We start from the raw sequence: 27,075 nt of genomic DNA on the forward strand, positions 1-27,075 counted from the left end.
CCCGGCCCGCCCCCGCGCCGCGCACGGCGCCAGCAGCCCGAGCGGCGGCACCTCCTCGGCGGCGCTGGGCTGGGCTCCCCCCGCGCGTCTTTCTCGCCGCCTTTTCCTGTCTGCATCCTCTCCGGTCCTCCCCCCCCCCCCCCCCGCCATTTTCACCCGGGAGGAGCTCGGCGGGACTTTCCTGAAACTTCGCGGGGAAACTCGCCCGGCGCCTCCGGGGCGGCCGCAAACTTTTCGCGGCGGCGCCCGACTCTGCCCCCCCGTCCGTGACTCCTCGGCTCCGGCGGCGGCTCCGGCGGGAAGTTTCCGATGAGTGCCCCTCCGCTGATCCGGCCGCCCAGCCCGCTGCCGCCGCCGGGCGCTGCTGCCGGCGGCGGTGTCGCCTTCCACCTCCAGATCGGGCTGAGCCGGGAGCCGGTGCTGCTGCTGCAGGACTCCTCGGGGGACTTCAGCCTCGCCCACGTCCGGGAAATGGCTTGCTCCATCGTAGACCAGAAGGTAAGAAGAAGGCCCCAAAGCGAGCCCCCTCCTGCCACCCCGGACCCGCTGCCCGCGGGCGCTGTTGTTGGCTGTGAACTTTCCTTTCCCGGCGGCTCTGCTCCCGGGATAAACGAAACCCATCCCAACTTCCCTGCCGCCGGCCCCACTTCCTTCCCCCGGGTGCCCCACTTGTCTCTCTGCCGTGCCCCCCACGACCCCGGTGCGGACGAGGTTCTGTGCGGGATGCTGGCATGCGAGCTTGACTTTTATTTTGCTGCCAGGGGATGTAAGTGACTGCGAACTAAACGCCGTTATTAAAAACAAACTCCGGCCGGATCTATCCGCTGCTTTTTAGTGCTGCGGAAGGGGGGGCGCGGGGGGCAGAGAGCTGTCAGCTGTGATGGCAGCGCGGCGCCCCGGGGCAGTTCACGCTGTCCCGGCCTCTCCTGGGAAAGGAAAGTTTCCACTGAAAAAAAAAAAAAAAAAAAAAAGAAGACAAACAGTAACAAGGAAAAACCAACCCGGACAGCCCAGGATTCAAAGCGGCGCGCAGCGCTTCGCACGCCTTTCCTTGTGCCGCCGGCCGGCGCTGGGGCCCCGCGGTCGCTGCTGCCCGGCCGCCGCACGGAGCCGGCCCGGGGCGGGCGCTGGACGGGGCTGCGCGGTGCGGGGCGGCGCCGGGGCCAGCCCCGGAGCTGGCAGGTGGCCGCGGCGCGGGAGGGGGCTGAGTCAGCCCCGGCTGGCGGCTGTGGGTCGCTGTGCCGGCGGTGGGCAGCCCCGCTGCCCGCGGGGATGGCGCTCAGCGCAGCCCCTCCGCAGCGGCACCGTCGGCAGGCGCGGTTCACCTGCGCTTCGGTGAAACTCGCGCTGTGCGCTGAAATCCACCGGGCTTCTGCCTCAGCCACGCTGCCTTTGTCTTCCTGATTTCTCTGTTTTTATTTGTATGGTCAAGTAAAGTTTTACTTTATACGTCTTTGTTGTGTGAAAGGTCCATAGGTAAAAGTATCATAGTGATTGCAAAGCAGAAAAAAGCCAGCCTAAATATTCAGGATGATTATAATGGAAAAAAAATTCTTTCTCTTCCCTCTTTGTTTTTACAGAGGTAAAAAAATTTCAGACAGGGATTGGTTGTGTTTTTTTTTTTTTTTTGTTCTTTAAGTTGATAGCTTTGCCTTACATCTCCGTAGATCATCAACCTGATCTTCACTGAATTGTGGAACTCTTTTGTTGAAGAACAACTAATGAAGTGTTTTTAAAAAAGTAAAAAATATGCATAATTTTTTCTAAATTTTGCATTCTTCATAGTTGAAGAAATGGCTACCTGCTTTTTTAAATTAAATTTTGGAGAAAGGTCTACCCTTTCATGTTACCATATTTATTTTTAAAGCTAGGCCAACATTTGTCACTTGGTCACATATACATCTGAAACAGCTTAAAGACATTCCATATATTACCATTCAAAAGTTATTATGGTAGCAATAATGGAAAAGCTAAGATTGTTGTATTCATTGTTTCTATTTACTGTTCATGAGTAGTTTATTAATTAATGGGCTTACTGTAAGCTTGATTTTAAACCTCATTTTCTAACAATGTACCATTGTGTAAAGAAAACTAAATGTGCTGGCCTGTGCTCAAATAGTCAAACTTACTTGTGTGAGTACTGACATAAAAATTTTGAACACAAGTTTGTTGCAGTTTCTTAATTGCATAAAAGAGAGCATCATATAGCTGCTTTTCTGCAGGGCACACTTGAATGAGGAACTTTCTTCTAGTCACAGTTTCTCATAGCCAAAATATCTGCTTTCCCGAAGCTGTCAAGAGGGAAGTGGCTCAAAGAAAGGGAAAACTGGAAGAAAGATAGGCTTTGATTTGTTTGTTTTTATTTTCATTTCTTGCTAAATGGTGGCCTCTACCTCCTCCACCCTGCAGAGCAATTCATATGTTGTTTAGTCCTTAGAGTCTCCATTTTCAGCTTAAGACTGCAAGTGTGTATACACTATATACATGATTTCATTGTTTCACTAAACCTGGTGGGATTGTTTGCATATTCAAAGCTACTTGGCATACTGGTAGAGCCTTAAAAAAGTTTTGTGCTATCTAAAACTGTTACAAGATAACTATTTGTGTGTTGTAGGTTCATGATTTTATCTTTTCCTGAAATGATTTGCAGTGGTGTCTACTCTTGATTTTGTAACAAAGATGTATTTGCTTATCACAGTCAAGCAGGAGCCTACACTGTGAAGAATTTTATATTGAAATCTCATGCTATTTTTGAAGTTTTTCTGGCTCTGTAGACTAGTGGTCAACCAGGTAACAATTTCCTTTGAAACTTTCTATTTGGTCTGGACAGTCGAAGCAGTATATAAGGATGAGAAATTGTGGTTTTGTTTTTCTCAATGGTTGTCATCTTAGACTGCTAAAATCAACGCTGTGTCTGTAGTGTGCTGTTAAATATTTAAGCACCCCTCTTGCACACAGCTTTATTTTTAGGATTGTGCTGACTTTTCTTCAGTATCGGGGTCAGATGATCTGCTTATAGGGAACCTCTTCCATGTAATGTGGGCATACCTGATTTCAGATGATTATGACCCTTACTCTGCACAGGTTTATGCACCCATTTATGTACTCCTGCTCAAAATTTATGTTAAAATGAAATAATCCTCTCAAAGTGTGCAGAATGGAGCATATGCAGGCCTGAGTAAGGTGTTAATACAGTGTGTGTGTATATAGATACATTTATGGGTACATATATGTATACACACTCTGTTTCTATATATTTGTATGGTGTTTTTGTATGTAAATAATATACATGTGAGTTCACATGTATAAAACTTAATGCTATGCATAATTTAGAAGTTTACATTTCTTTATAAAGACGTATTTGCATTTACTTACATTAGAGTAACTTTTGTACTTCAGATGCCGTCTTGTTTTTAATTTTGGTGGAGAGCATAATTATATTGATGGTCTAATGTACATGATGTGTAAAATGGAATAAGCAAAGTCTGGTTTTTCTCTATTTTCCATGAGAGGCATTCCTTCAGATAAAGACACTTCCTTTACAAATCTGAAGGTGAAATGGTACATACCAATTTCTGGCGTAAATTCAAATACATTTAAATCTCTTAAGAAGTGTTCTGAAGACAACAAAATTTGATTCTTTTGAGTTTGTGTATTTTGCTTGTCTTGCTTAGAACTGGTGACATGAAAACCTTGAGACTTGTCAATGTGGGATTATTTTTTCTTCAGTTAAAATGGATCTTTAGCACTTAAATGATGATGTAGTTGGCAAGAAATGAGGATCAGTTTTAAAATATATGCCAGTGTTTGACTTCTAGGCTGACTCCCCCACAAGAACAGTGGGAGGATATTGTAAAATACAATCTTTGTTTTCTGAAGACAAATAGTATGAATTATTGTCCTTTTTTGTGTTAGCTGCCCACAGTAAAACCACTTCTCCAGGACAAAAGTGTAATGCAAAGCACACTTTAATTATATGGAATTACCATGTTAGCAAAGACTTTTTATACTCACAAGACAAAGAAAATAATCTTTATGCAACTTTTTAATACAAATTCATGGGAGTTTAATTTGAAGGGGATATTATTATTCATGTTTTGTGTTTATTGAAATTCTTCATCATCATTATAGCTCACATATGATGAGTTAGGGTACTGTAGTGGCATTGCCAAGTTTTGGAAACTTTGAGTTTCTCAAGTAAATTCATAAGGCAGTGTTATATGACTTGAGAATGTGTACTGTATAAAATTGCTCTTAGGTCATTCGTTAAGATCGTATTCTGGTTTAGGCCTTCAGCACTTGAAGATTCAGAAGTTGTGAGGAATACAAAAATCATAAGTACAAGAAAAAAATGTGATCAGAAATAGAGGAATTAAGGCTGTATAGTTCAGACTCATTTATAAAAATGGTGTTGCTGATGATTCAGTGGTTTGAATAATTCTGCAATTTTACAGTGGGAAAAAAATTAATAAAGAGGGAGGCCATTTTGGGAAAGGGAATGGACAAAAAGAAAAGTATTTGGTTCAAGTAGCATACTGCAACTGGAATATGTGTCCAGATTCATCTTTACGTAAGGTTATCTGGTATTAAATTAGGAGAATTGCTACAAATTGAATCAAAAACCATTTTGAGTATTCCTGAGAATTGATCCAAACACATTCAGGAACAGGTATGCATTTACTTTTGCTTCTAGTTGTCATTATAAGGAAAATCTAACTTATTCTTAAATAAATTTTAAAAAATGAAAATTAGGTCAGTTTTGTTTTCTCAGCCTGGAATCTCTTGTGACCTGAGCAAAGAAAGGAGAAAACTTTTTCCAAAAGTTGATGTGAAAATGTATTTATCTTTTTCTGCAATGTTTTTAAGCAGTCATGGAAAACATGTGGGGTTTGTTTATATGAATCATGGGGGTTTTGTTTGTTTGTGGGTGTTTTTGTTTGGGTGGGTTTTTTTGTTTGTTTTCCCCCCAAACCTACACATTCTCCTAAAATAAACAAAATCCTGGTGGTAATGAAATCAATTCCTTTAGAGTCGGATAGGGACTCGGTGCACATGAGGTACTATAGAGATTTTTAGCTTCAGGATAAACAGAGAAACTGACATGTTTTTACCATGCTGACCAAGAGTTACATATCTTCATCCAAACATACAAATGTAAACATTTCATGTATTCACAACACTGTTGTCTATGTTCCAGAAAAGTTATTACAGGTGTGGTGTTTATTTGTGATAGTTAAATTCTCATGGTGTCTTTTACTGGTATACACTGGTAACAATGTGTTAATTTTTTTTTTCCATGAAGTGAGTTTTTCTCAGCACTGAATGTTTTCCTCCGCCTGTGTTGTGGAAGTATCAAGTTGTTAAATAAAATTTGAGAAATGGAAGGTGCCTTGTTATTATGCACATAAACATTTTCCAAACTCAAGGGAGACTTTTGATGTTTACAGTTTAATCCTTTATTGACTTTACGTTTATTGTTCTTCACTCTGAAAACTGTAGGTCACTGTATGTAACATTAGTTTGTAGCTTAGTTATAGTTACTTTTGAACCATATCTGAGAGGATGCTAGTAAAATATAACTTCAGTGAAAGGGAGTCAGTCTGAGTTAGGTTGAAGGAGCTAGGGTTTGTAAGAAATGTTAACTCTTTTATGTAATCTTGTATGCATCCAGATAAGGAAAATAGGTTTAATACCACAAACCTGTGTAGAGCATTTGAGAATTTCCTAGCAGATAATTAAAGACTATTGAATGCGTTGTCATAGAATAAAAAATAAGATGGAGCTTTCGATAGAGGACAGGCTTGTAACCAAAGCACTTCACATCTTCATTTTTAAAGGAATTACAGAAGGAATTGCAGAAGGAGTGTGTTGATCTTGAGTTGAGTGAGTTATTTCCCCTGATGATTTCCCCAGGAAATACATAATTTCCATAACAATTTAAAGGAAGTAGAAGATGAATAGGCATTTGAGATACTTCTCTCATTGCTGACGAGATTCAGCTCTGTTGCTGGAGAAAGGATGGAATTTAATGAATGAAGTTGCAGCATTTCCCAAACAGAGGTGCCATATGGAAATACTATGGCATGTGCTCAGTGAATTTGAAATACCCAAGGTCTGACTGTCCCATAGAAGATTTACTTGAGAGTAAACCACATGATCACCTGAGAAGGCACAGAAAGCCCAGTGTGTCCTGGAAGCGTGGTAGGTTTCTGAGATCTCTGCTGTGAATTGTGCCAAACACCCTGGCATGTGTCAAATCCCTGTAAGGATTTGCTCAGACTTTGACTATAGGTGTTTTCCTGTGATTTCTGGAAATCTTTCACAAACATCTGAAATTAACTGGTTCTTCTTACCTAGATTTTCTTTTCCCTCCTCTGAGTTTGGAGAAATTTGCCTGTGTGGTTACCATATGTTTATCTGTGTTTACTTGCAAGGAAAGCAACACGCTTAGTGAAGTCTGCATATTGTTACTTTTGGTGTCTTATTTTTACTGTATTTTGTATATGAAACTATTTCAGTTAAAAACTTCTGCCAAATGTGTGCTTGCTTTTTTTAACAATTATGCTAGCAATTATTTTTAAGATACAAGAATGTAAAATTAAAAATTAGAGTAGAGACAATTTTCAGTCTCAATGTACTCAGTGTATGTCTCAAGCAACCTGTGATAAGCACATGCATTGTCTGTAGATTTTTTGAAATTGCAGTTGTCTAGGTCATCTCTGGCTTCTTGACTGGTTGACATCAGACATGTTTATGTTGATGTTATGTAATATGGTTGCAGTTACATAGTTGCAATCAAGTATATAATTAAAATGTCTCTTTCAAATGTTTATCCGAAGTGCAGGTGAACTGACCTCTGAAATACTTCATTAATCTTCCCTGTAGAACAGTGTGGCTGTATATATGGTATATCTTTATGTATATCTTTAGTAGTGCTAGCAGTTGACTTGTGTATGTTTCTTGCTGCTTGGAGGAAGACTTCCCTTTCTTCTGGAGCTATTGCATGCCTTTTGCATACTGTCATTGTCATTTGTAAAGTCTTTCTTATGGTGTGTTCTGGTAAAGTCATAGAATGATTAGTGGTTGGAAGGCACCTTAATGATCACAGAATCACAGAATGGGTAAGGTTGCTCAGAGCTGGCTTCTGGGCTGCAAGTGTACATTGACAGCTCATGTTGAGCTTTTTGGTCCACAAACATCCTGAAGTCTTTCTCCCCAGGGCCAAGCCCCCATCTCAAGCCTGTCAGGGACCCTCTGGATGGCTTCCTTTCCCTCCAGCTTGTCAACTGCACCACACAGTTAGGTGTCAGCAGCAAGCTTGCTGAGGATGCTCTCAGTCCTGTTGTCCAAGTCACCAACAAAGATGTTAAAAATGTCCATTTCAGCAACACCCCCTGAGGAGCATACACTCCTCACTGCTCTCTGTTGCATATTGAGCTGCTCAGTGCAACTGTGAGTGCTACCATCCCAAAAATGTCCATTTCAGCAACACCCCCTGAGGAGCATACACTCCTCACTGCTCTCTGCATATTGAGCTGCTCAGTGCAACTCTGAGTGCTACCATCCAGCCAAATTTTATCTGCTGAAAGGTCCATCCATTAAATCCAGATCTCTCCACTTACAGAAGAGAATGTCCTGCAGGACAGTGCCAGCTGCATTGCACAAGTCCATGTGTATAATGTCCTGTGCTCTTCCCTCACCCACTGCTGCTGTAACCCCACCCATTGTAGAAGGCCACCAAATTTCTCAGGTATGATTTGCCTTCAGTGACGCCATGTCACCAATGTACCAATCATTTTATTATTTTCCATGTGCCTTAGCATAGTGTCCAAGAGGAGCTGCTCTCCATGATTTTGCCAGGCACTGAGGTGAGAAAATAGTTGTTTCATTTTTGCATATCAGACTTGAGTGTTACTTTTGCAGGGTTGGTGGTAGAGGTTCTGCTAGAAAGGCTGCCTACATTTTGAAATCCTGTCTCAATTGCTACAAAATAACCTGCTCTGCTCTGGCATCCCTTTTGTTTACATTTTCCTTGCTTGTGGTTTGGGATGAACGTCCAGGATTTTGCAGACCAAAACAGATTTCTTTCAGTGGGTTTCAACTTTTTCCTTCTTTATACACTTTTAGTACTGCTAAATGAGCTCTTGCTTTTTGAGACTTTTCTTTCTTCTTAAATATTTATATCCAGTAAATGGTCTAAAAATGATGGCAGACTTGTTGTCACTCAAAAACTATGATTAAAATAAATTATGCATATCAGCTTTTGATCATTGAAAGTATAGAATATTGATGTATGCATTTCATGAAAGTAAGCTACTCCATGAAACAGATTTTTGCTTTCTAAATGCTCTTCTAGTTTTATGTGCTGAAACAACATGTAAGGTTGGCAGTGTAGTGTAGTGTATCACACTATGTTGAGATAATACTGTGGATATATTGCAGTGACTTATGCATAGATGTAAAGTTAGGCATAAATTAAAGTGTATATCTCTGTTGTCTGCTTTCTGTTCCTCCACCTATTTGTGGCTTCCTTTTTCTTGTTCCTTGTACATGTTTTCTTCGGCTGAGGAAAATTTTGTCAAGAGGTAAGCTTTCACTTCTCCAACTATACAGTGTTTATATTTGTGTTGTGATTGTATCTCTTATGCAGCCTGTTGTGTGTGCCTCTTCTGGAGTCAGAACCACATCATAAACACTATTATAAAATTCAAGATAAAACATAGGTAATTATTTTGATAGAAAAATATCAAATTTTATTTTTTTTTAATTATGAAGCATGAATGTACGTCATCTAATCTGGTTCTTGGCTGTTTTCTAAGAGAAGAGGCGTTTAGAGACTTTCTTTACTGGTGGGCATAAAAAGTTCTCCCCAGTGTAATTTTAGGCACAAGGTATATACTAAAGATCTACTCAGAGAAGCTGCTAATCATGACCACAGTTGCCAGCTTTAAGCCTCTACCTTGTAGATTTTCAAAGAGCTGTATCTGAACATGTCCTGTGTAGTCTGAAAGAATATTCTATTTTGTCTTTCTTCAAATTACTTTTTAAAAAGTCAACCTTTTGACCTTTCTGAGAGAAAGAATTTTTTCCCAAGTGTTAGAAGGAGTTTTTGTCAACAGCTTGTCAGATGCAAAAGCCCAGGCAAGACACAGCTGGGTCTGGGAGAAATGTTCTGGGTGTGAGGCAGTTTGCCTGAAAGATGCTTGTCCTTGAAAATCAACTTACCTATAGCCTGATCTTTCCTTCTGAGAAACGCCTTTACATAACAATAGAAATACTAATGTATGTGGGCCACAGTGGTCAAGCATACCCAGCATTCCCTGTCGGCAGTGCTGCATGTCCTTGTGTAATTTATGGCTGCTAGGTTAAGGCTGAAACATTTCTTGAAGCCCCATAGAACCTTGAGCCACAAATGGTTAAACTTCTTAAACTGTGTTACTAATCCATGAAGTGAGGGTCTGTGCCATGAAGGAAACCTGACTGATAAGGAGACGACAGTATGAGCTGATGTTTTCTGTTAAGCTGTAATAATTTTCCTATTTTGCTCTGAGGTTCAGCCCCTTTTTGCATCAGCTTTTGAGGGCTGGGTTACAGGTTTGCTGTCTGTGTGGCAGGACTCCAGGTGTGCTGACCATGCTGCCTAATGTTGCAGGTGCTGTTCTTACCTCTCTGAGCATTATGTGTTGCCACCCAAAATCAAATCCATCTAGGAAAATGTGAAAATACGAGAATAATAAAAACACACATCCTGTAGATATCTGAAAGGTTGAACTCATGCTTTTGTTCTGTTATATTTATTATACTTACCTCTAAATAGAAGGAATGCAGCAAAATATGTAGAATATGAGTAGGAGTCTGTTCAATTCCAAGCCCACACGGGTTTCTCTGCATTTTTTCCTAAAGAGTTGGCTGTCCTATGCTTAAAAAAAAAAGTTTAGTGAAAATTGAAACAATCTGGTCAAAGTCTGTGTACGCTTGTAAGGATGGAAGGAATTAAGTTGGGGAAAAGATCTCTTGATTTTAGACTGTGTGATTTCCTGATTTCTGGAGGAAAATTAAACGTTGCTGTCGGTAAATTATCTTTCTCATGTAACAGTGTGCCTCCAGACCAGTTTGTCACACGGCAAATCATCATAGCAGCAAGAGTTCAGGTAACTGTAAGAAATTGTCAGGCAGAAAATATAGTAAAATCAAATAGTTCAGAAAATAAAAATGTCTTATACATCTGGACATGTCTCTCTGGTATATCTTTAATCTATGTTCATGATCATGTATCATGCCATGTGGACTTGACCCAGGGATTGACATGTTTTTCAAACCTTGCAAAGAAATGCCAGTGTTCTGACTTTCTTAAACTAGCTTAAATGATCATCCAAACCTCCACTTTGTTTCTTTCATTTGTCTACTTTTATTTAGCAAATCCAACAAAACTGGGGAGGTTCTGAGCTGTATTCTGGTGCTAAATTGGTTCTTGATGTAAACCGTTAAGAGGAGTTTACAAAGCTGATAGAGCTAAATAAACTCTTCCAGCTGGTGACAGAGGCTGAAACCAGGAACTGAGAGTTATGATTTGAAAGAGATTCAGATTGGACATTGGGTAAGAGTCTCTTTGATAGGAGAGTAGAGCAGTATTGCAACAGGTAGCCAGAGAGACTTCATCCTTCATTTTTGGTCTTGGATAAACAAAACCTTGTGTTCATGACAGTTCAGCTGTAAGAGAGAAGTCAGACTAGTTAACTTTCAGAGGTTCTGATGTTTCTGTGATTGTCAGAGTATGCAGTAATCTTTGTTTGTATTTATCCATTTGTTGCATTAATACCTAATAGATATTAAGTGGCCTGTAGTAGAATAGAACCTTATTATATATTGCTATATTTTTGTGTACAAGGAAGAAATCCCTCCCTTCAGTACTTTACAGTCAAGATGTACTGGACAGCTGGTGATTACATCACATCTTAAACTGCACTGAATGATATCTCAGCATATAAACCCAGCAGTTTATTGGCAGTATCTTAGAAAAAAAAAATCCTATGAGAAATCTGTCTTAGGTGGTGGGCAAAAGCACAATAATTCCTTAAGGAAAATTGTTAGTAAAAACTTCACCAAGCCTTTCCATATGAAATAAAGACCTCACATCTTACAGATTAGATACAAAAAATAGTTAGAGGAATGGCCTGCTGAGTTATTTATTGTTATGGAATGGTGATGGGTTGGTCTGTGCAGAGATTAAAGGAAGGATTGATACAATGAAGTAACACACCCATCTGTTGCAAAATTTGTTTCAAATGGAACAATGTACAACTTTTCAAGGAAGGAAGATGATACATGGTTTGAGAAGTGAACTGATGAGTACATGTTTGATTTATCTGTCTTTGCAGGGAGGACATGTGCATGTTAGAGGTGTTTTGCAGGGCAGAAAATGCATTATTTATTAGGGCTTAGTGGGAAGACCAAGGTAACAGCCCAACTAAAATTAATGTTTCTTGTACTGCTTCTTGTTTTCACTCCTCTTTCACCTGTGTTTATTTTTTCTGTCCTTCTTAACAGCCTCTTATTGACTGGTGACATTATGTACTCTAGGCATCTGAAGTTAATATCCTGGACTGGTAGATGGTTGAGTAAACTAAGGGCATGCAGTTCAAGCTAAAGTTTGGCTGCTGAATTTTTCAACATATTTGAATGTGCTGTGTATTCACAGTTAACACATATGTGCAATTGTATGTTTAAATTGAAGAATGTTAACAACACGTGGTAACATTCAGAGCACTGTTACATAATTTTGTTTAATACCTTGGTCTACCCAGAAGTGAATGATTTATGTTGTTAAAAAAGGAAAAAATAAATTTGTGTCAGTTTTACTAACAGTTGAGCAAGTCTCATTTTTTAAATATAGCAAAGAGTAAAAATCATTTTGAAGACTGATGTGTGAAACAAGAACTTCTAAACTTTTTTTTAAAGCTACTGAAAATCGCACCTGTTTGTTCAAAGGTGGCCTAAGAAATAAAGCTTCATCTCATCAATTTAAAAGGTCAACAAATATCTGCTTCCTTATTTGAGAGTTAAATAATCAGTATGTAAAAACTTGATAGAATATATTTGGAGATACCTTAGGAAAAGATCTGAAGGAAAAAAAAACACTTGTTAGTTGGTCTCATTGATATACAGAGTATATCTCCATCAATTGCTGGTGAGTGAAGCTACACTGCTTAATTTAGAAAGCATATTTTTATTCTGGCAACTGAGTTTTCGAGTAAAAATGTCACCACTTTCCCCCTCTATTTAGCAGTACAAGAGAGAGTTTCTGAAAACAACAAAAAATCGTTACATAACAAGAGGGGCTTTCCAAAGAGCAAGTCGAAGCTTAACTTCCATCTTTTGAAAAGGAATGCATAAAAATCTTTTCACTAGTGTAGCTTGATTGTTATCCCCTTCTTTTCCTTACATTTATAAATATTACTATTTTATTTTAATCCAAGAATGATGATATTTTTTGATTCCAAAACATTATCAGTTGATCATTACCTAAAATCAGGGACAGCAGTTGTCAATATACTGTTCAGTGACGGTAAAACACCTAGTCAGGGAAATCTGCAATGGCCATTTATCTGCCTTTCTCCACACAATTACTACCCAGAACCTTCTTGGGCTGAGTGCACCAGACCTCATTCGCACTTGGCAGCCCTATACATGACTCCAACGCTTTTTGTCATTTGTTAAATGCAAAAAAGAAACCAAAAAGCCTTTGAATACATACATTGAAGTAAATTGTCATGGTGAGAGAAGGAAGGGCTTTTTATTTTTTTTGGTTGAATTTTTGTTCAGGAAAAAAAGTGAAGCACGTTTTGTTCTTCTGTTCTTTATGTAGTATGTATATATTTGCTGTGTGTTTTCAATTACGTGCCAGTTTGTACTACAGCCAGGTGAGCAAGGTACTGTTGCTACAAAGAGAAATTTCCGCTAGCAGCTCTAGAAACAGAGGCATGATTTGGAAGTGGTTATTTGTCTTAGTAGATACTTGTTTTCTTCTGACAGAAGGCAAAAAAAAAATCTTTTCACTTTACCTGTATTTATTTTCACATTTGTTTCCTTGTGTGCAGACTTGCTTATGTCACACAGTTTCAAACACTGTTTATCTTTTATCCTCTGCTTTTTGAAACTACATTGATGTGTCTCAGCTGTCTTTTCTTCTGCCAAATCCCTAAGTAATGACAGAATGGTGCTTTAAAAATTAATCAGACTGTTTCTGGGGGAATGAAAGAGTGATCTGCATGTGATCACTTTATCCAAAGAGAAGAAAAATAGTCAAACACATAAATTAATAGTACATAAAAAAGCTTAAGACTTAGAAGTGTGTACACTGCTGTATTTTGTTAAAAGTTCCTAGAGCTCCTCAATTTTAATTTTCAACCTGTTTTTAAAATGTATTACTACAAGTGAATCAAATGTGACTCAAATGTGAAGGTATATTGGATGTAGTTGTGTTAAAGTATTCAAAAATTCCTTTAAATTCAAATTGAATTTTGAAGTGTTTATAAAGCTGTGTAGCATCATGGTTTTCAAAGCAAAATGTTCTCATTTTCCACTTTTTTTGGTCCTACTTAAAGTTTTGTAAATTAATTATATATTTTTATCTCTTACCAGCAAGTACCAGCTTGCTACAGGCAGGAAATAAATTACTAATTTGTCTTGTGTTATTTTTCCTACTGAATATATGTTGCAATTTTTTTCAGTGTCATTATGGCTATGCTGACCCCTTTTCTTGATAAAAAATAATAATAAAGGAAGTCTCAATTTCACTGTAACTGACCAAGAAAAGAGCCTGAGTTAAGAAAAGATGATGAGTTCTGTACTTTTCCTCATGTGTTTCCACTGTTTGGTTTTATATATGGGTTTGAGTGAAGTTATGGATCATCTGAGACAGTAGATTATCTTGTGTGGATTTTGTGGAAATCAGTTGTAATTTCCCTGAAGAATGCCTATACCTTACAGTTTTTTTGGTAATATCTGGCTGAACTTTTTGCATAGTGAGGAAATGTGAAAGTGTGCTAATTTTGCATGCTTTTTCAATGATATTTTGTGCAACCTCTCTAGAGGCCTTCTAAAAATAGATTTAATATAATTAGGATTTATCAATAGAAATCTATCCATAAATACAAAAATTATAATGTGATCTCTCCTCCCCAAAATCAAGAAAGTGAAAATCAATTTAATGAACCTGAGGGCTACATGAAGACATTTCAGTGACTTCTTATCCATCAGTAATATTCTCTGTAGGAGTTAAGTAAATGGGATGGTTGTTGAACAATGCTTGTTCAGTCAGCTTGACACCTACGGCCTAAAACTATCAAATCTTGCAGTCTCAAGTCTCAAATCTTGTAATGTCAAATCTCTCAGTAAAAGTGGTCTCCTTTTTCCTATTGGACAAGATTCAGAAAAGTGCAGCCTTGATTTTTGCTAAAATATTTAGGATGTCTCCAAGATCAATTAGACTTTGCAATATGGTAGCAGGTACCGATATGTTGCATATGGTAAGGCATACTGTATTTCAGTTGTAAACTGATTTAAGTTTTTTGTATTTGTGAGGTTGCTTCTTAAAAGGTTGGAAGATCCTTCTGGTTGAAAGCAGCAAGCTGGAGTGATTTTCCAGAATCTTCGGTCTAAACTGACCAGCATGGCTAAAAACATGCAGAAAATTGCCATGCTTTAATAGGATACATTGGTTCATGCTTCACATATATTGGACACTTTATGATATAGTAGTAGAACATACATTTAAAACCATAGGTCATATTATTTGTACTTACAGTCGTAAATCTGAGCAAAAACTAGATCCTCTGAAGTTATCTTCAATTTGAGCATTTTGTTTTTATAATATTAGTATGCATGAATGCTTATGAAAAAGCGTGTGCAGGTGAATGGGTGTGCTCTTGCTTATCATACACTAAACCTAATTTGTTTGGTCTTTTTCTCATGAAATGTGGAGGGTGTCTGAACTAGAGTTCTGATAATTTCTGATTGCATCCATTTTTTTTCCTCTCTCTCCAATTAAAAATCAGATTACATTTTGTGTGACCTGCTTGGGATAATCGTGAAGCAGAAGCTGTGTTGTTATGACATAAGAAATCAGTTGAGTAAGCAATGACCAATGCAATTAGAATAGGTAACTTAATTTGAAAAGTAGGGGGCAAGATGAGAGAAAATAGCTGGAAATGTGTTTATGTTTTGGGAATATTTGACTGAGAGCAAGGACAACTTGTTTTTGAACTACAGAAACTACAAAAATATAGGTCTAGGTTAGCTATATAGCATTTTAGAGCATTTTGGTTTGTCTTTACGGAGAAGGGATTGTAGAGGAAGAATTCTGCAACAGAATTAAAGATTTGGCTTACCAAATTAATTTAGTTCAAAAAAACTTTGCAACTCAATCTGATGAGCTTAACTGAAGAGTGTCAGTTACATTTTTATTTCCAGCTTTTTGTTAAGAGGATGTAATTTATTCCCATAGACAAGCATAAATATTGCATTTCATGCACTGGACAATGTATAATTAAACTCAGAAATAGTATGCTAAAAAACATACAAGGAAATGCTGTGCACAGTTTTAGTCCAGAATGAGACTTGTGTTTTAATCTTGACTGTGTTCTTCCAAGGAGAACAAATTTGATTTAAATTGACTTGGAAAACACTGCACTTTTGCTTTGGTTAGAGTTTGAAGCTGTAGAACTTTAATGTGATTTGACTTTACATCTTAAGAATATAATTATATTTAAAGGAAGACTTTTACTGAATACAGACATAATAATGTCCTTAATGCTCTCTGTAGCTGCCACAGATTTTCTCTTTGTGTCAGGATGAGGATAGTCACCTGCATTCCTTAAAGTAAATTAAGCAACAATAAAATAAATACTTGAGCCTGGATGGAAGTGGTCATTTAGATCTGATCTCAAAGCCTTGAGAAATAGTTGCCTATGAACTTTTAATTTGCCATACACTTCCAGTGTTAGGTTGTTTTGTGTTTGTTTTTCCATCAACTGTTTGCACATGCATGCTTCTTGCATAGTTCCCTGAATGTCAGCCAGCACTTGAGGGCACTTGAGATTGTGTATCTACAAAAGGAATCTGTTTCCTGGGGAACCTGAACTTTTTTCTTCTTTTACATTTAGAATTCTTTTTGTGCAAGCCCAGCAATTCTTTCAGAGCTGTAGAAATACTTAGATACCGATTTTAGGAGACACAAGTAACATGTGAATGAGTTCTTACTAGTCAGTGCATGTGCTATTGTAGCTGCAAGGAACAACCCTTGGAAGAAACAGATTTTCAGAGCCTCTCCCCAGCATTAGATGAGTGAATAGGATTTTTGGAGTGAAAACTAGGAAACAAAAACATAGTGGAATTTACTGACTGAAATAATGCATGAAGAAGTGTACCCATTTAAAAAATAAACAATATCTATTAATTTTTTTTAACCTGAGAATAAGATGCCCTATAAAATGTGCAAACTGAGTTTGCACATTTGAAAAAGTAGAAGACAATTAGGGCAGAGCTGTAAAACTGTTGACATCTGGTTCTTTATGCAACATCTGTATCTGGAACCACTTAGATGCTATGTTCTAATTTATTTGCAATAGTAGAGCAGGAAATCATGTTTGTACAGCTCACTGCACAAATACATTGAAGTAGTGAATGTCTAGTAGATTTAAAGTGATAGGTCCATGCTAGAGAAGGCCAACATGAAAGTGCAGAATCATAGAATGTTAAGGGGTTAGAAGGGAGCTTAAGGGTCATCTAGTCCCACCCTGCTGCCATGGGCAGGGACACCCCCCACTAGACCAAGCTGTTCAAGGCCTTGTCCACTCTGGCCTTGCACGCTGCCAGGGCTGGGGCACCCACAGCCTCCCTGCGTAGCCTGTGGGTTGTGTAACCACCCTCACAGTGAAAAAAGTCTAATATCACACACAAGTTTCCCCTCTTTCAATGTGTGCCCATTGCTCCTTGTCCTGTCAGTAGAGTTCCTGATGAAGAGTCTCTTCTTCAGCTTCCCTGTAGGTCCCCTTGAGATACTGAAAGGTTGCTGTGAGCTCTGCTCTGGTAAAAGAAAAGAGATAATGGCATAGTTTATAAAGTTGAGTGCCATTTTTTTTGTGTTTCTGTTTCTCATACCTGCTGCTAAATTTCTTTGTGGAGCAAGTCAAGTAACTAATACTGCCCTGTTGCTTTCTGTCTGCTCAATCCATGAGAGCTGGCTTGCTAAAGCATCAGAGCCTGCAACTCAAGAAGTGCTTAATTTTGAATTAATTAAACATGACATAACAAATACAGACTTATTTTGGGTGTAGGAAAGGAAAAAAAGGGAAGAAAGTGTTGTGGCTTTATTTTCTCAATTACCGTTCATCTCTATAACCATATATATTTATATAACTGTATGTATTTTTATAACTGTATATATTGTTATAACTGTGTATATAACTGTATATATTTATATAACTGTGTAAAAAGAGTGTTTTCCCTTAGTGTTCGTGCTGTGGCTCTAACCACATCCCTGTCTCCCTATTTTGTGACACAGAGGGTGTGCCACCTTCATTTCTTGGTTTGTATTTGCTACATATAATGGGAAGTACTTTGGAAGGCAGACAAAGATGTAAGATCAAACTGGGCACAGGCAGCTACTTTCGGCTTACTCTTCCTTGGACTAAGTTCCTGACAATTCACAGACCTAATCATATTTCTCATTTCACGTGCCTGTTATCACAACAATATTTTTTAAATATTAATATACACTAGCAAGCAGTATCATACAAAAGTACTTGAGAAACATTCTTTGATTGTTATTTAAGAAAATGATCAGCATCTTCAAATAAGTTGCTCCATACTGTATCCAAAACAGTAAAGCGAAAACAAACCAATTAATCACAGGCATGAATTGATGGAGGCATCACAAGTAGTATAATTATAAGTGTAGTGACTCAGTGGTATGGACCTGCAGAGCAGATGGAGTTTTCATAGACAGCCTTAATTTTGGTACTTTGAATTTTAAAATGTCTGGCTTTGCAAACTTAAACACCTTTTTGTGTATATTCGGATACATACACTGTTATACTGATTCAGAAACATACAGAGGGAATGGAAGTTATTTGTACCAATGTCCATGTGCTTAATCACTGAGTTTGAAAAATGGAAATGCTTCTTAGATTTTCCCAATTGACCTAATAATCCAGAGAAATATGTGTAATGTTTTTGTTTTCATCATGCAGCTGGTCATATCGCATTCAGTGGTGAAATATTCTATGTTTAGAAAATATCTATAAATGCTTCACATTTAGAGAAATTCTGAGATAGTCTTGTGGTTAAATACTTTGTCAAACTGGTTTTGGATAAGTAGTTCAGGTGATCAGACTGTTTCTCTTTTACTGGGTCATTTACTGAACAGTACAGCAGAAGAAAATCAGTGCCAGAAAAAAGGCTCTTTGATCAAGTCATATGGTTCTTATGAATTGCACTATTTGTACATTAGTTAGATTCATACTCAGAAACAAGTCTAATTTATACTTAGGTTCTCTAATAAAAAAGTATATTGTATGCATTTGGTTTAAGAGCACTAGTATCTTAAATTGAATGTATTTTATATAGAATTTTCTCCCAGTATGTGGTATCCAATGCTGATGAGTGGCGTAGTAAATTGAATCCAGCCTCATGATCTTAGGTCAAGTCCACCCATCACTCATTCCATGACTTGGAACTACATGTGCAATTAACTTTACTTCTTCTAGGCAATTAGATGTGTTGGCTGTCCCTTCTGCAAATCTGTGCAGGCCTTCGAAGTTCCTTTAAAATGGATCCCCTGAGGCAAGTACTTTCTGTACTAGGAATAAGATTTAAAGAATTGCCTGCCTCCTGAAGGGCGTTAAGTGTGGATGCTATTACTGAAGTTCTTCTACTTAGAACATCTGCAGCAGGAATTCTGTTTCCTTTCTCCTCAGTTGCCTTCACTTATTTTTGCTTAAGGGAGGAATGCAGGAAATGGATTGAAGTGACCATTGCATATGTAGCTCTGGTGGTGAACAATTAAAATGTTTCTTTTGGTTTTTTAAATTTTATTAAATGATACTTTGTTTTTCTTCTGGTCTCTATGCTGCACCAATTTGCCTCTTGGACCTAAGTTTTTCAGTACATCAGAAACTTCACGTGTCAGACTGGCTGTTTGTCCAGTACACTGGTCTCCAGCAGTAATAGTTAGGTCATTAAGGAGGCGTCTCATGCCTGGCCCCCTCTTACAAGCTTATTTCTCATGCTGCCCCCCCAAGTTCCTGTCATTTATTAGGGATTTTAGAGAGCATATCCATACTTAATTCAGGATCAGCTTTGGATCTGTGGTCCATTTATTTGTGTAATGTGTTCTTGATTCTGTTGATTCATCTGCTTCTACACTTTTTTCATATAATTTCCAGAAGATCCCTCTATGATCTTTAAAAAACGAGCTTAGAAATTTTCTTTAAGTTTTGTGTGTGCTCTCTGTGTGAGGAACTTGAGGCATTTCTTGCTAGAGTGGTATTTCTAGTTAGAGGGAAAGAGTTGTCAATACTTGTTAGATGGAACATTCTGAGATCGGTGTATGTAAACCTTTTTCTCCATTTTTTCATATCTCATAGTCCTCTTAAGTATTTTGCACTGTATTCTGGGAGTACACTAGAAGGTTTTGGAACTATGGGCCTGAATAAAGTGAATGATCAATGCAGCCAGATCAGTTGATCTGTTGTGTCACAACTGTACCTTGCACCCTGTTTCACGAGTTCCTTGCAGGTATTCAAGAGTTGCATGTAGAGTTTTAATGTAGGAAAAAGAGCAGTCATCCTCTGCCTTGTGATGGACGTTGCTGGTAGGGTGTGAGGATAGTCATATGTGTCTGAGGAGTAGGCGAGTCTGCTGAGGTTGATTTGGTATGAGCTAGCTGGAGAGTTAGTGAAGCATGGTTAAATTATCTTAGCCACATTTGATGCTGTAACTGTGTCCGTTTAGCTCATCTCAGTTTCAAAGTAAAACATGTTGTTTCAGCCATAATGTAAGCATCGATCATTTGATCATTTTTTTGCCCATCAATCAAAATTCATCATGACATGGGTTCTTTGGTCCTGAATTGAATATTGCAAGAATACTAGATTTTTCAAGGGTTTGGATTTTTTTTCCATGGGAAGCCTGAAAAACTCATTCCATGTGATGCCTCACTGTGATAATGTATGTAGAAGCCTCCTATATATTTACATAATTGTTGCTTCTGAACAGATTATGAAAAGTCTCCTTACATTTTTTGGCTAGGTGAGGGTATCATGCAGGAAAACAAGAGTTTCCAATTTGATATTTGTCATGCCTTTCTTTCTTTTATTTTGTATTTCTCCTGGCTGTAAATTAAATGTTTCTTTAAATTTTGGAGTTTCCTTACGCATCTCTAAGGCATCCTAATTCAGAAAAAGTTGTAGAAAGAGATGTAACTGTATACACTAGCAAACATGCTTGCTTTAAAATTGTGTTTATTAATTTAGGTAAAGAATGGAGACTGAATTGTTCAGACAGAAAAGTTTCTGAATGAAGCAATGATCTGCAGCATTTTTTGTATCCTGACGTATTTGAAGTTTGCATTATTTTTGCAACTCAGTTGATCTGCTGTCAAAAAAAAAGTGACTTGGACAATTACAGCTTTTTCAGATGAGGAAATAAAGGGAATGTCTGCGCTGCAGTCATGTAGAGATTTGCCTTCTGAAGGCCAGTGAGGATATATGCTGCTCACAAGGAGGTAGGATGACTGTACACTCTAAGTGGCAATGAACAGGCTATCAAGATTTTTATGCATTTTTCTTTCCCCTCATCTCCCAAAAAAAGGTCACCAATTAATTTTTACATCTGTCTTATCAGACTGAATACTTTGTGACGTGCTGTACAGATATGGTTCCAGAGCCGAAGACAATCTGGCAGGTTGTTTTGGTTTTCAGCTGTTTGACTAATTGTTACATATGTAAAAAACAGTAAGTGGAAATAGAAGTATAACATATGAATTTTCATTATCCTGAAATAAAAGCCCCTACTCAGACACTGTTTTTTAGAAAAAAACAAACAAACAAACAAAAAGATTTTACCTACTGATAGAGTGGTATTTGTTTTTTCATGGTGTAGATTACATTCTTTCTTTGTGTATTTAATGTGTCATATGATGACCTTTCAGCTTTTGAATCACTGCTTGCTTGAAAAATAATTATTCCTAAGAAGCTTGCCTATGTAGCAACAAGGCGTTTCAATATGAAATTACTGTATTTTGATTGTTTAGGGTTTTTTTGGCTGTTGCACCTTACTGGGGCCAAAACATACACTATTTTATATTGAATCTCTTAAAAATGTTTTGGTTTTTGATTATTTTTCTCTTGTCTCTTATGGTAAAAAATATTTGCCTCACATACTGTGTTTTACAAAAGTCCTCAGGAAATTTCCTTAACTGTCTTCTAAAGATTGCAGTTAAATGAAGAAGGGAATGTACATACACTTGTTTTATATGTGTCTGGCTAATGTGTTTCAAAGTGTGTCTAAAACATGTAAAAATTTTAAAGCATAAAACTTTCTTCCCTAAGTCTTTGATCTCTGTTTTGACATACTGCTGTAGATAGAACTGGCCTTACGTATGGACTGTGATGTCAAATGTGGCATGAAAGTGCTGACATTAAGTTACTAGTACTTTCAATATTTTGTCTCTGTTGTGAAAATTTTACTCTTTGACGCTTTCATGTAACTGACGGAGTTGTTATATCACTCAGTGCCTCGTATTTATTCGTGTTTGGAAAGGACAATTATATTTCTTCAGTTGTGTCCTTTGAGATCAATGGGCAAAGCTTACAAGAGCAATACTGGTAATAGTACTAATAATTAGCTATTAAAATATTATTTATTTTCAGAATAAGAATAGGTGATTAATAAAGGGTGTAGAAACCACTAGTGCTATGAGAGCAAAGTTTATATGTGGAAAGTAGGTGTTTTAAAGATGTATATTTAATCATTGTTTTAGGAATACAATTAATTTGTTATGGTCCATATCAGGAAAAAGCCCTTTGAGTTTTAGTTCATATCAGTTCTGAAGTCATAAAAGGTAAAGACTGATGCTTTAGGCTTTACTATAGACAAGTGACATTTTTGTTTAGATTTGGGAATACTAACGTATCTTTGTGCTATTTTATCTCTTTTTGTCATAGGTCATGTACTTGCCTCCTTGCATTCACACCTCTTTCAGTGACACAATTGAGTGTTTATGTAAATTCAGCTGGGGGCCAATGTCACCGTTTTTGCTTGTTTCCCATGGTGTATTGCTAAGCAACATGTCTACAAACAAGAGTCTTTGCTTTCGTTTTACCTCTTACCTGTCCCTCTTCAGCCCCCCACTTCACTAAATAGTGACACAAATTTGAAAGGTATGCATTAGCTTGTCAGGCAAAACAGTAGTTTTAGTCTGTAGTCTGTGAAAAATGAAAGATGCAGTAGATAGTGAGGATTTTGGATGTTGGATGTTCTTTAGTTTCACTACTTAAATATTGATCACATTCCCAACAATTACTTTATTTTCCTTGCAATCAACTTTTTCTTTTTTTTTTTTTTTTTTTTTTCCTTCTGGAAGCAATGACTCATTAGGATATTTTTACACATCCTCATCCATATTCACTGAGAAAAATAATTTTGGAATACTGTTATTCTCATGTACACACCTGTTATATTGTACCTGTACAAGGTATGGGTACATTTTAGATGTGTTTATTTTTGATATTGCTGAAGACATTTTATTGCACTTTCTAGATTCCTGAAGTGTAAATTGTAGAACATTATACAAATGTGTGTGTGTATGTTAAGAGAGAGCGACAGAGAGAGAGAGGATTTCCTGTAACTAGAGTTTATGGTGTCTGACATTTTACATTCATATATAGCAAATTAGATTCTGGTGAGAATTGGTGACTATTGAGGTTTCCCTCCTCAGAGAACTGAGGAGGGAAACCTCAATAGTCAACTGAATGGAAAAACAACTCATAGTCAACAGAGTTAAGAAAAATTGGAAGTAAAGGGCACATTTTCTTGCCTGAGCTATCACTAAAGGCAAAACTCAAGAAGGGGATATATTCAAAGATGTTTGATCAATTTAATTTTTGTTTTCTGAGCAATAACTTTATTTTTCAGTATTAATTTTACTTGCATAGTGAAAAGAATGTCTGAGATTGCCCCCCACTCTGTGGACTTCCCTGCTTAAGTATTGCTAGGTTTTTATGTGGTGGTGTGTTCTGACTACCTTGTCTTGTTTTTCCTGGATTTCTAGAAGGAACAGTCTCAGAATTTCGGAATATAAGCTGTCATTGCTTGTCCTGCTTGGACGAGGAGCAGTTGAGTATATTGTTTACTGATGGCTTGCTTTGTAACTATACTGGATTTTAAGTCTGGTATTCAAAATCTGAACTGCTTTTTCAGATTTTACCATTAAAGTTATCTCACAGAACTGAAATCTTGTACATATTTGATACTATCATTTGCATGTGACATATCTCTGAAGGTGATCACTAGTATGTTTATTTGATTTACAGTTTTTACTTTTATTGGAAGACTGATGGTAGCCTTGTTCCTATTTTGCCTTTCCTTTTATTTTTTTCCATTTTTGAGGAGAAAAAGAATGTCTTTCCCAGAATGTTTGATTATACAAAGGTGAACTCCATTATTCTTCTCATTTGCTATTCATCAATTTGCATGTTAATGTTTTCAGTGGAGACTAAATATGCTAATTTCACAGCTTCTTAGCAGATTCCTTAATCATGAAGATATTTATTTGTATGTTTAAAAAGAAATGAGGTAAACTGCCAACATTGCTTCATAAAATTATACTACAGGTCATTCTGAAAATTGTGACTGTTGCAGGGGCCTTGTCTCCATAGGGACTAGAACCAGCTATCACTGAAGTTGAAGTTAGCTGTAAGATTTGGGCTGGTTCTGGGCTGGTTGATTCCTCTGTCTTTTAGCTATGGTTCATGTAAACAGTTAAGCAAATGTTCAGTCAGCAAGTCAGTCAACAGGTCTCGCAATCTTTTTTTGTATATGTTCTTCAAAAATATGTTTCTACACATAGTAAGTATAGGTAGCTTCTTTACATTAACTGTGATTAGACGGATAAGCATTTCAATGCTTTTGTCTGTTGTAAAATGGAGCTAGCATGATGAAAGCCAAGAAGCAATTGTTTTAGAATTTATATACATTGGAAAAACTAAAAAGGTGTTGGTAAGACTTTCAAAGCTTCTCTCGTGAGGCTAACTGAATTTTTTGCTTAGGGTGAAGTTAATTCCTTCCATGTCTGCAGAGATAAGACTGTAATGTCAGGCAATAAGCTAAAATGCATTAAAATAGTAGTAAAATTGACAGGTTTGCTGTCCTGGTAGTGCTGTCAGCAGGTCCACTGTAGGGTTGGGAGGATATTTGAGATATACCTAAAATACATTGGGCTCTTCTGCATAGTGATGGGGAAAAGTAAATTTCAGAAAACATTATAGAGTACCTCTGTTAGGATTTGCCCTAATGGCCTGTATTACCTCTAATAGAGTTACCCTCTAGCTGGCAGTGGTGGGACTGAGTTCTATCAAATGACTCTTTTAAATATATTGAGAATTTTTTCAATAATATTAGATCACAGAGCAGTTTAATTTGAACTGCTTGCAGAATATTATTTCTAACACTTGCTGGATATCGTTTGTGCCACATTATCATTGTATTTAAACTTGATTAATATGTCTTCTGACTTAATTTTCTTATACTGTATGGTAAATGCTGAATAATTATGTCTGTAAATTCATGCAGTTTAGAGCTTATTCATTGCATTTCATAGTCAAATTTTACAATCGTCATTCAAATGTCCTCATTTAAATGAGATATGCATCTCACGAGGCTGACCCAATAAGAAAAATTTAAATAAAATGTATGTTGTCTTGTCATTATGATCTCTATGAAGAGATTTTTCTCTTCAGCTGTGTTTCAGTGTTAACCCAATTCTCCATGGTAATTCCACTAACATTGTTGTTTCAAAGGAATAAAACATTAATTATATGCTTTTTCTTTAAAATGTACTCCAACCTTTAAACAATCTATCTATAATACGTATTAAGCACTGTTATTATTGTAGTAAAAACTAGTTGAACCTTGACTGTAGTCAAGACGTCAGTCTGGAAATTAATATTTTGGTGACCCTTAAATTAATATTTGGTGCCCCTTGTTGCAAAAAGATTACAAAGGCAGACTGATACCATACAATCTCTTAGAGCTAAGTTAATATTTAAAAATCACATATCTTAAATAGTTTCTTAACAGGAATAATTTGGTAACCTTCAATAAGTAGATTTGATGAGGTGAATGCCCTTTTCCAGACCAGATTTCAAATAAGACTAAGTAAAATCAATACTTTAAAAAATGTATTCAGCAGAAATAAGTGCAGTTTGCAACAAAAATACTGTTTCAAACCATTTCTATGAACAGACTAAGACAGATTTTTATTCTCTAATCATATGTTTAGGGGGTCGGCTATTTAGCAGATTTTTAGCTTTCCAGATGCTCAAACAATGCACTCTTAAGTACAGCATCCATAGATTATCCCCAGAATGCTCTAGATTAGCTATTTTAAGATTTGAATTGTGACTAAAAGCTGAGAAAAAAGCAACAGCAGTTGCAGTTGCAAATGTGTTGTCTCCATTAGCTCATTTAAAATGTATTTATCAGGGAAAGAGACAAAGTAGGCTGTGTCTGCATGTAACACTGTTACTTCATTAATATTTTACATACATATGTGTGTGTCTATAAATAAAACCTTTATGTGAATTCTGTCAACAACAAAGAGTATCCAAATGAGAGGCCGGTTTTGTTTGTTTATTTTACTAGGAGGGCAGTACAAGTTGTGATCACCATGGACTGATTAGCAAATTTTGGACAATAATGAACATAGTTAAATTTTAAGTAGAGCTTCTTTTTGTTTGTTTAGATGCTCAGAATTTTACAGTTTTGGCAGATAGGTTATTTTACTGAACAGTGAAATACAGTACTTTTAATTTGTGTTAATTTAGTAATTGTAACTCTTACAAAAATATCTTTTCATTGAATAGTTTGTAACATGTAATTTTTAATCTTTGAAATTAAGGATAACATATGTTTAATTTAAGATAATTTGCTTTAAATGTTTTTCTTACTAACAAACCACACTTGCTGGATCTATGTCTTGCTGGGCTACCTGGTTTAGCCAACTTAAGGCAAATCCAGTTTGAAGCTCTGCTTCTTAAAATATTTAGGTTGAAAAAATCTCTCATGGAGTGACAGCTTCCTCCCAAGCATCCACCTGCTCCAGCATGGGGCTTCTCCTCCGCAGGCTGCAGGTTGATCAATGTGGACCTCTTTGGGAACAGCCAGCTTCACTGTGGTCTGCACTACGGCTGCAGAGGAATCTCTGCTCCTTTTCCACTGATCTGGGTGCCTGCACGTTGTTCTGCTCACATATTCTCACTCTACTCTTCTCTGACTGGAATTAAAACTGATTTGTTTTGTTTTGATTTCTTCTTAAATATGTTCTCACAGAGGCATTGCCACCATTTTGAATTGGCGCAGCCTTGGCCAGCGGCGTGTCCATCTTCAGAGCCGTAAGGGATTGGCTCTGCCAGACGTGAAGGAAGTTTCTGGCAGCTTCTCTCAGAAGCCACCACTGTAACCCCCAGTTCCAAAAAACAGGCCACGCAAACCCAATGCAGTTTGACTGTTCTCACTGTAGAGATCACTTAGACTGAGGTGGAACATTTCCTCATGCAGCTTCTACCCATTGCCCATATTTTTCTGCATGGCTCCTTGTGAAGAGGGAAGTTTCTGTCCTCATTGTACTCACCCATCAAGTACTCAAATGAGAGTATGAATGGGTTAGTATTGTTAATATTTTTGCCTCTGTTGGGGAAATTTCACTCAAGTATCTGGGACACTGCAGAATACAAATGAAAAAAATACATCTCCAAATGAAAAGAATATGATAATTAAGGCTTTTTTTAACTTCTT

The 27,075-nt window shown here is 37.4% G+C and overlaps 1 protein-coding gene across 2 annotated transcripts in view; it reads left to right on the plus strand.

Annotated features, from left to right (window-relative positions):
• The first annotated feature begins 103 nt into the window (after positions 1-103).
• Positions 104-27,075, plus strand: part of PRKD1 (protein kinase D1) — a 114,865-nt gene continuing 87,893 nt past the window's right edge. For both annotated transcript variants that reach the window (XM_039705290.1, XM_039705291.1), the window contains exon 1: positions 104-498. In XM_039705290.1, coding sequence (XP_039561224.1) covers positions 310-498 — 189 coding nt within the window. In that variant the 5' untranslated portion in view covers positions 104-309. The remainder of the gene's footprint in view (positions 499-27,075) is intronic.

This window comes from Passer montanus, unplaced genomic scaffold (assembly GCF_014805655.1).
Source record: "Passer montanus isolate IOZ18808 unplaced genomic scaffold, ASM1480565v1 scaffold18, whole genome shotgun sequence".
Lineage (NCBI taxonomy): Eukaryota > Metazoa > Chordata > Aves > Passeriformes > Passeridae > Passer > Passer montanus.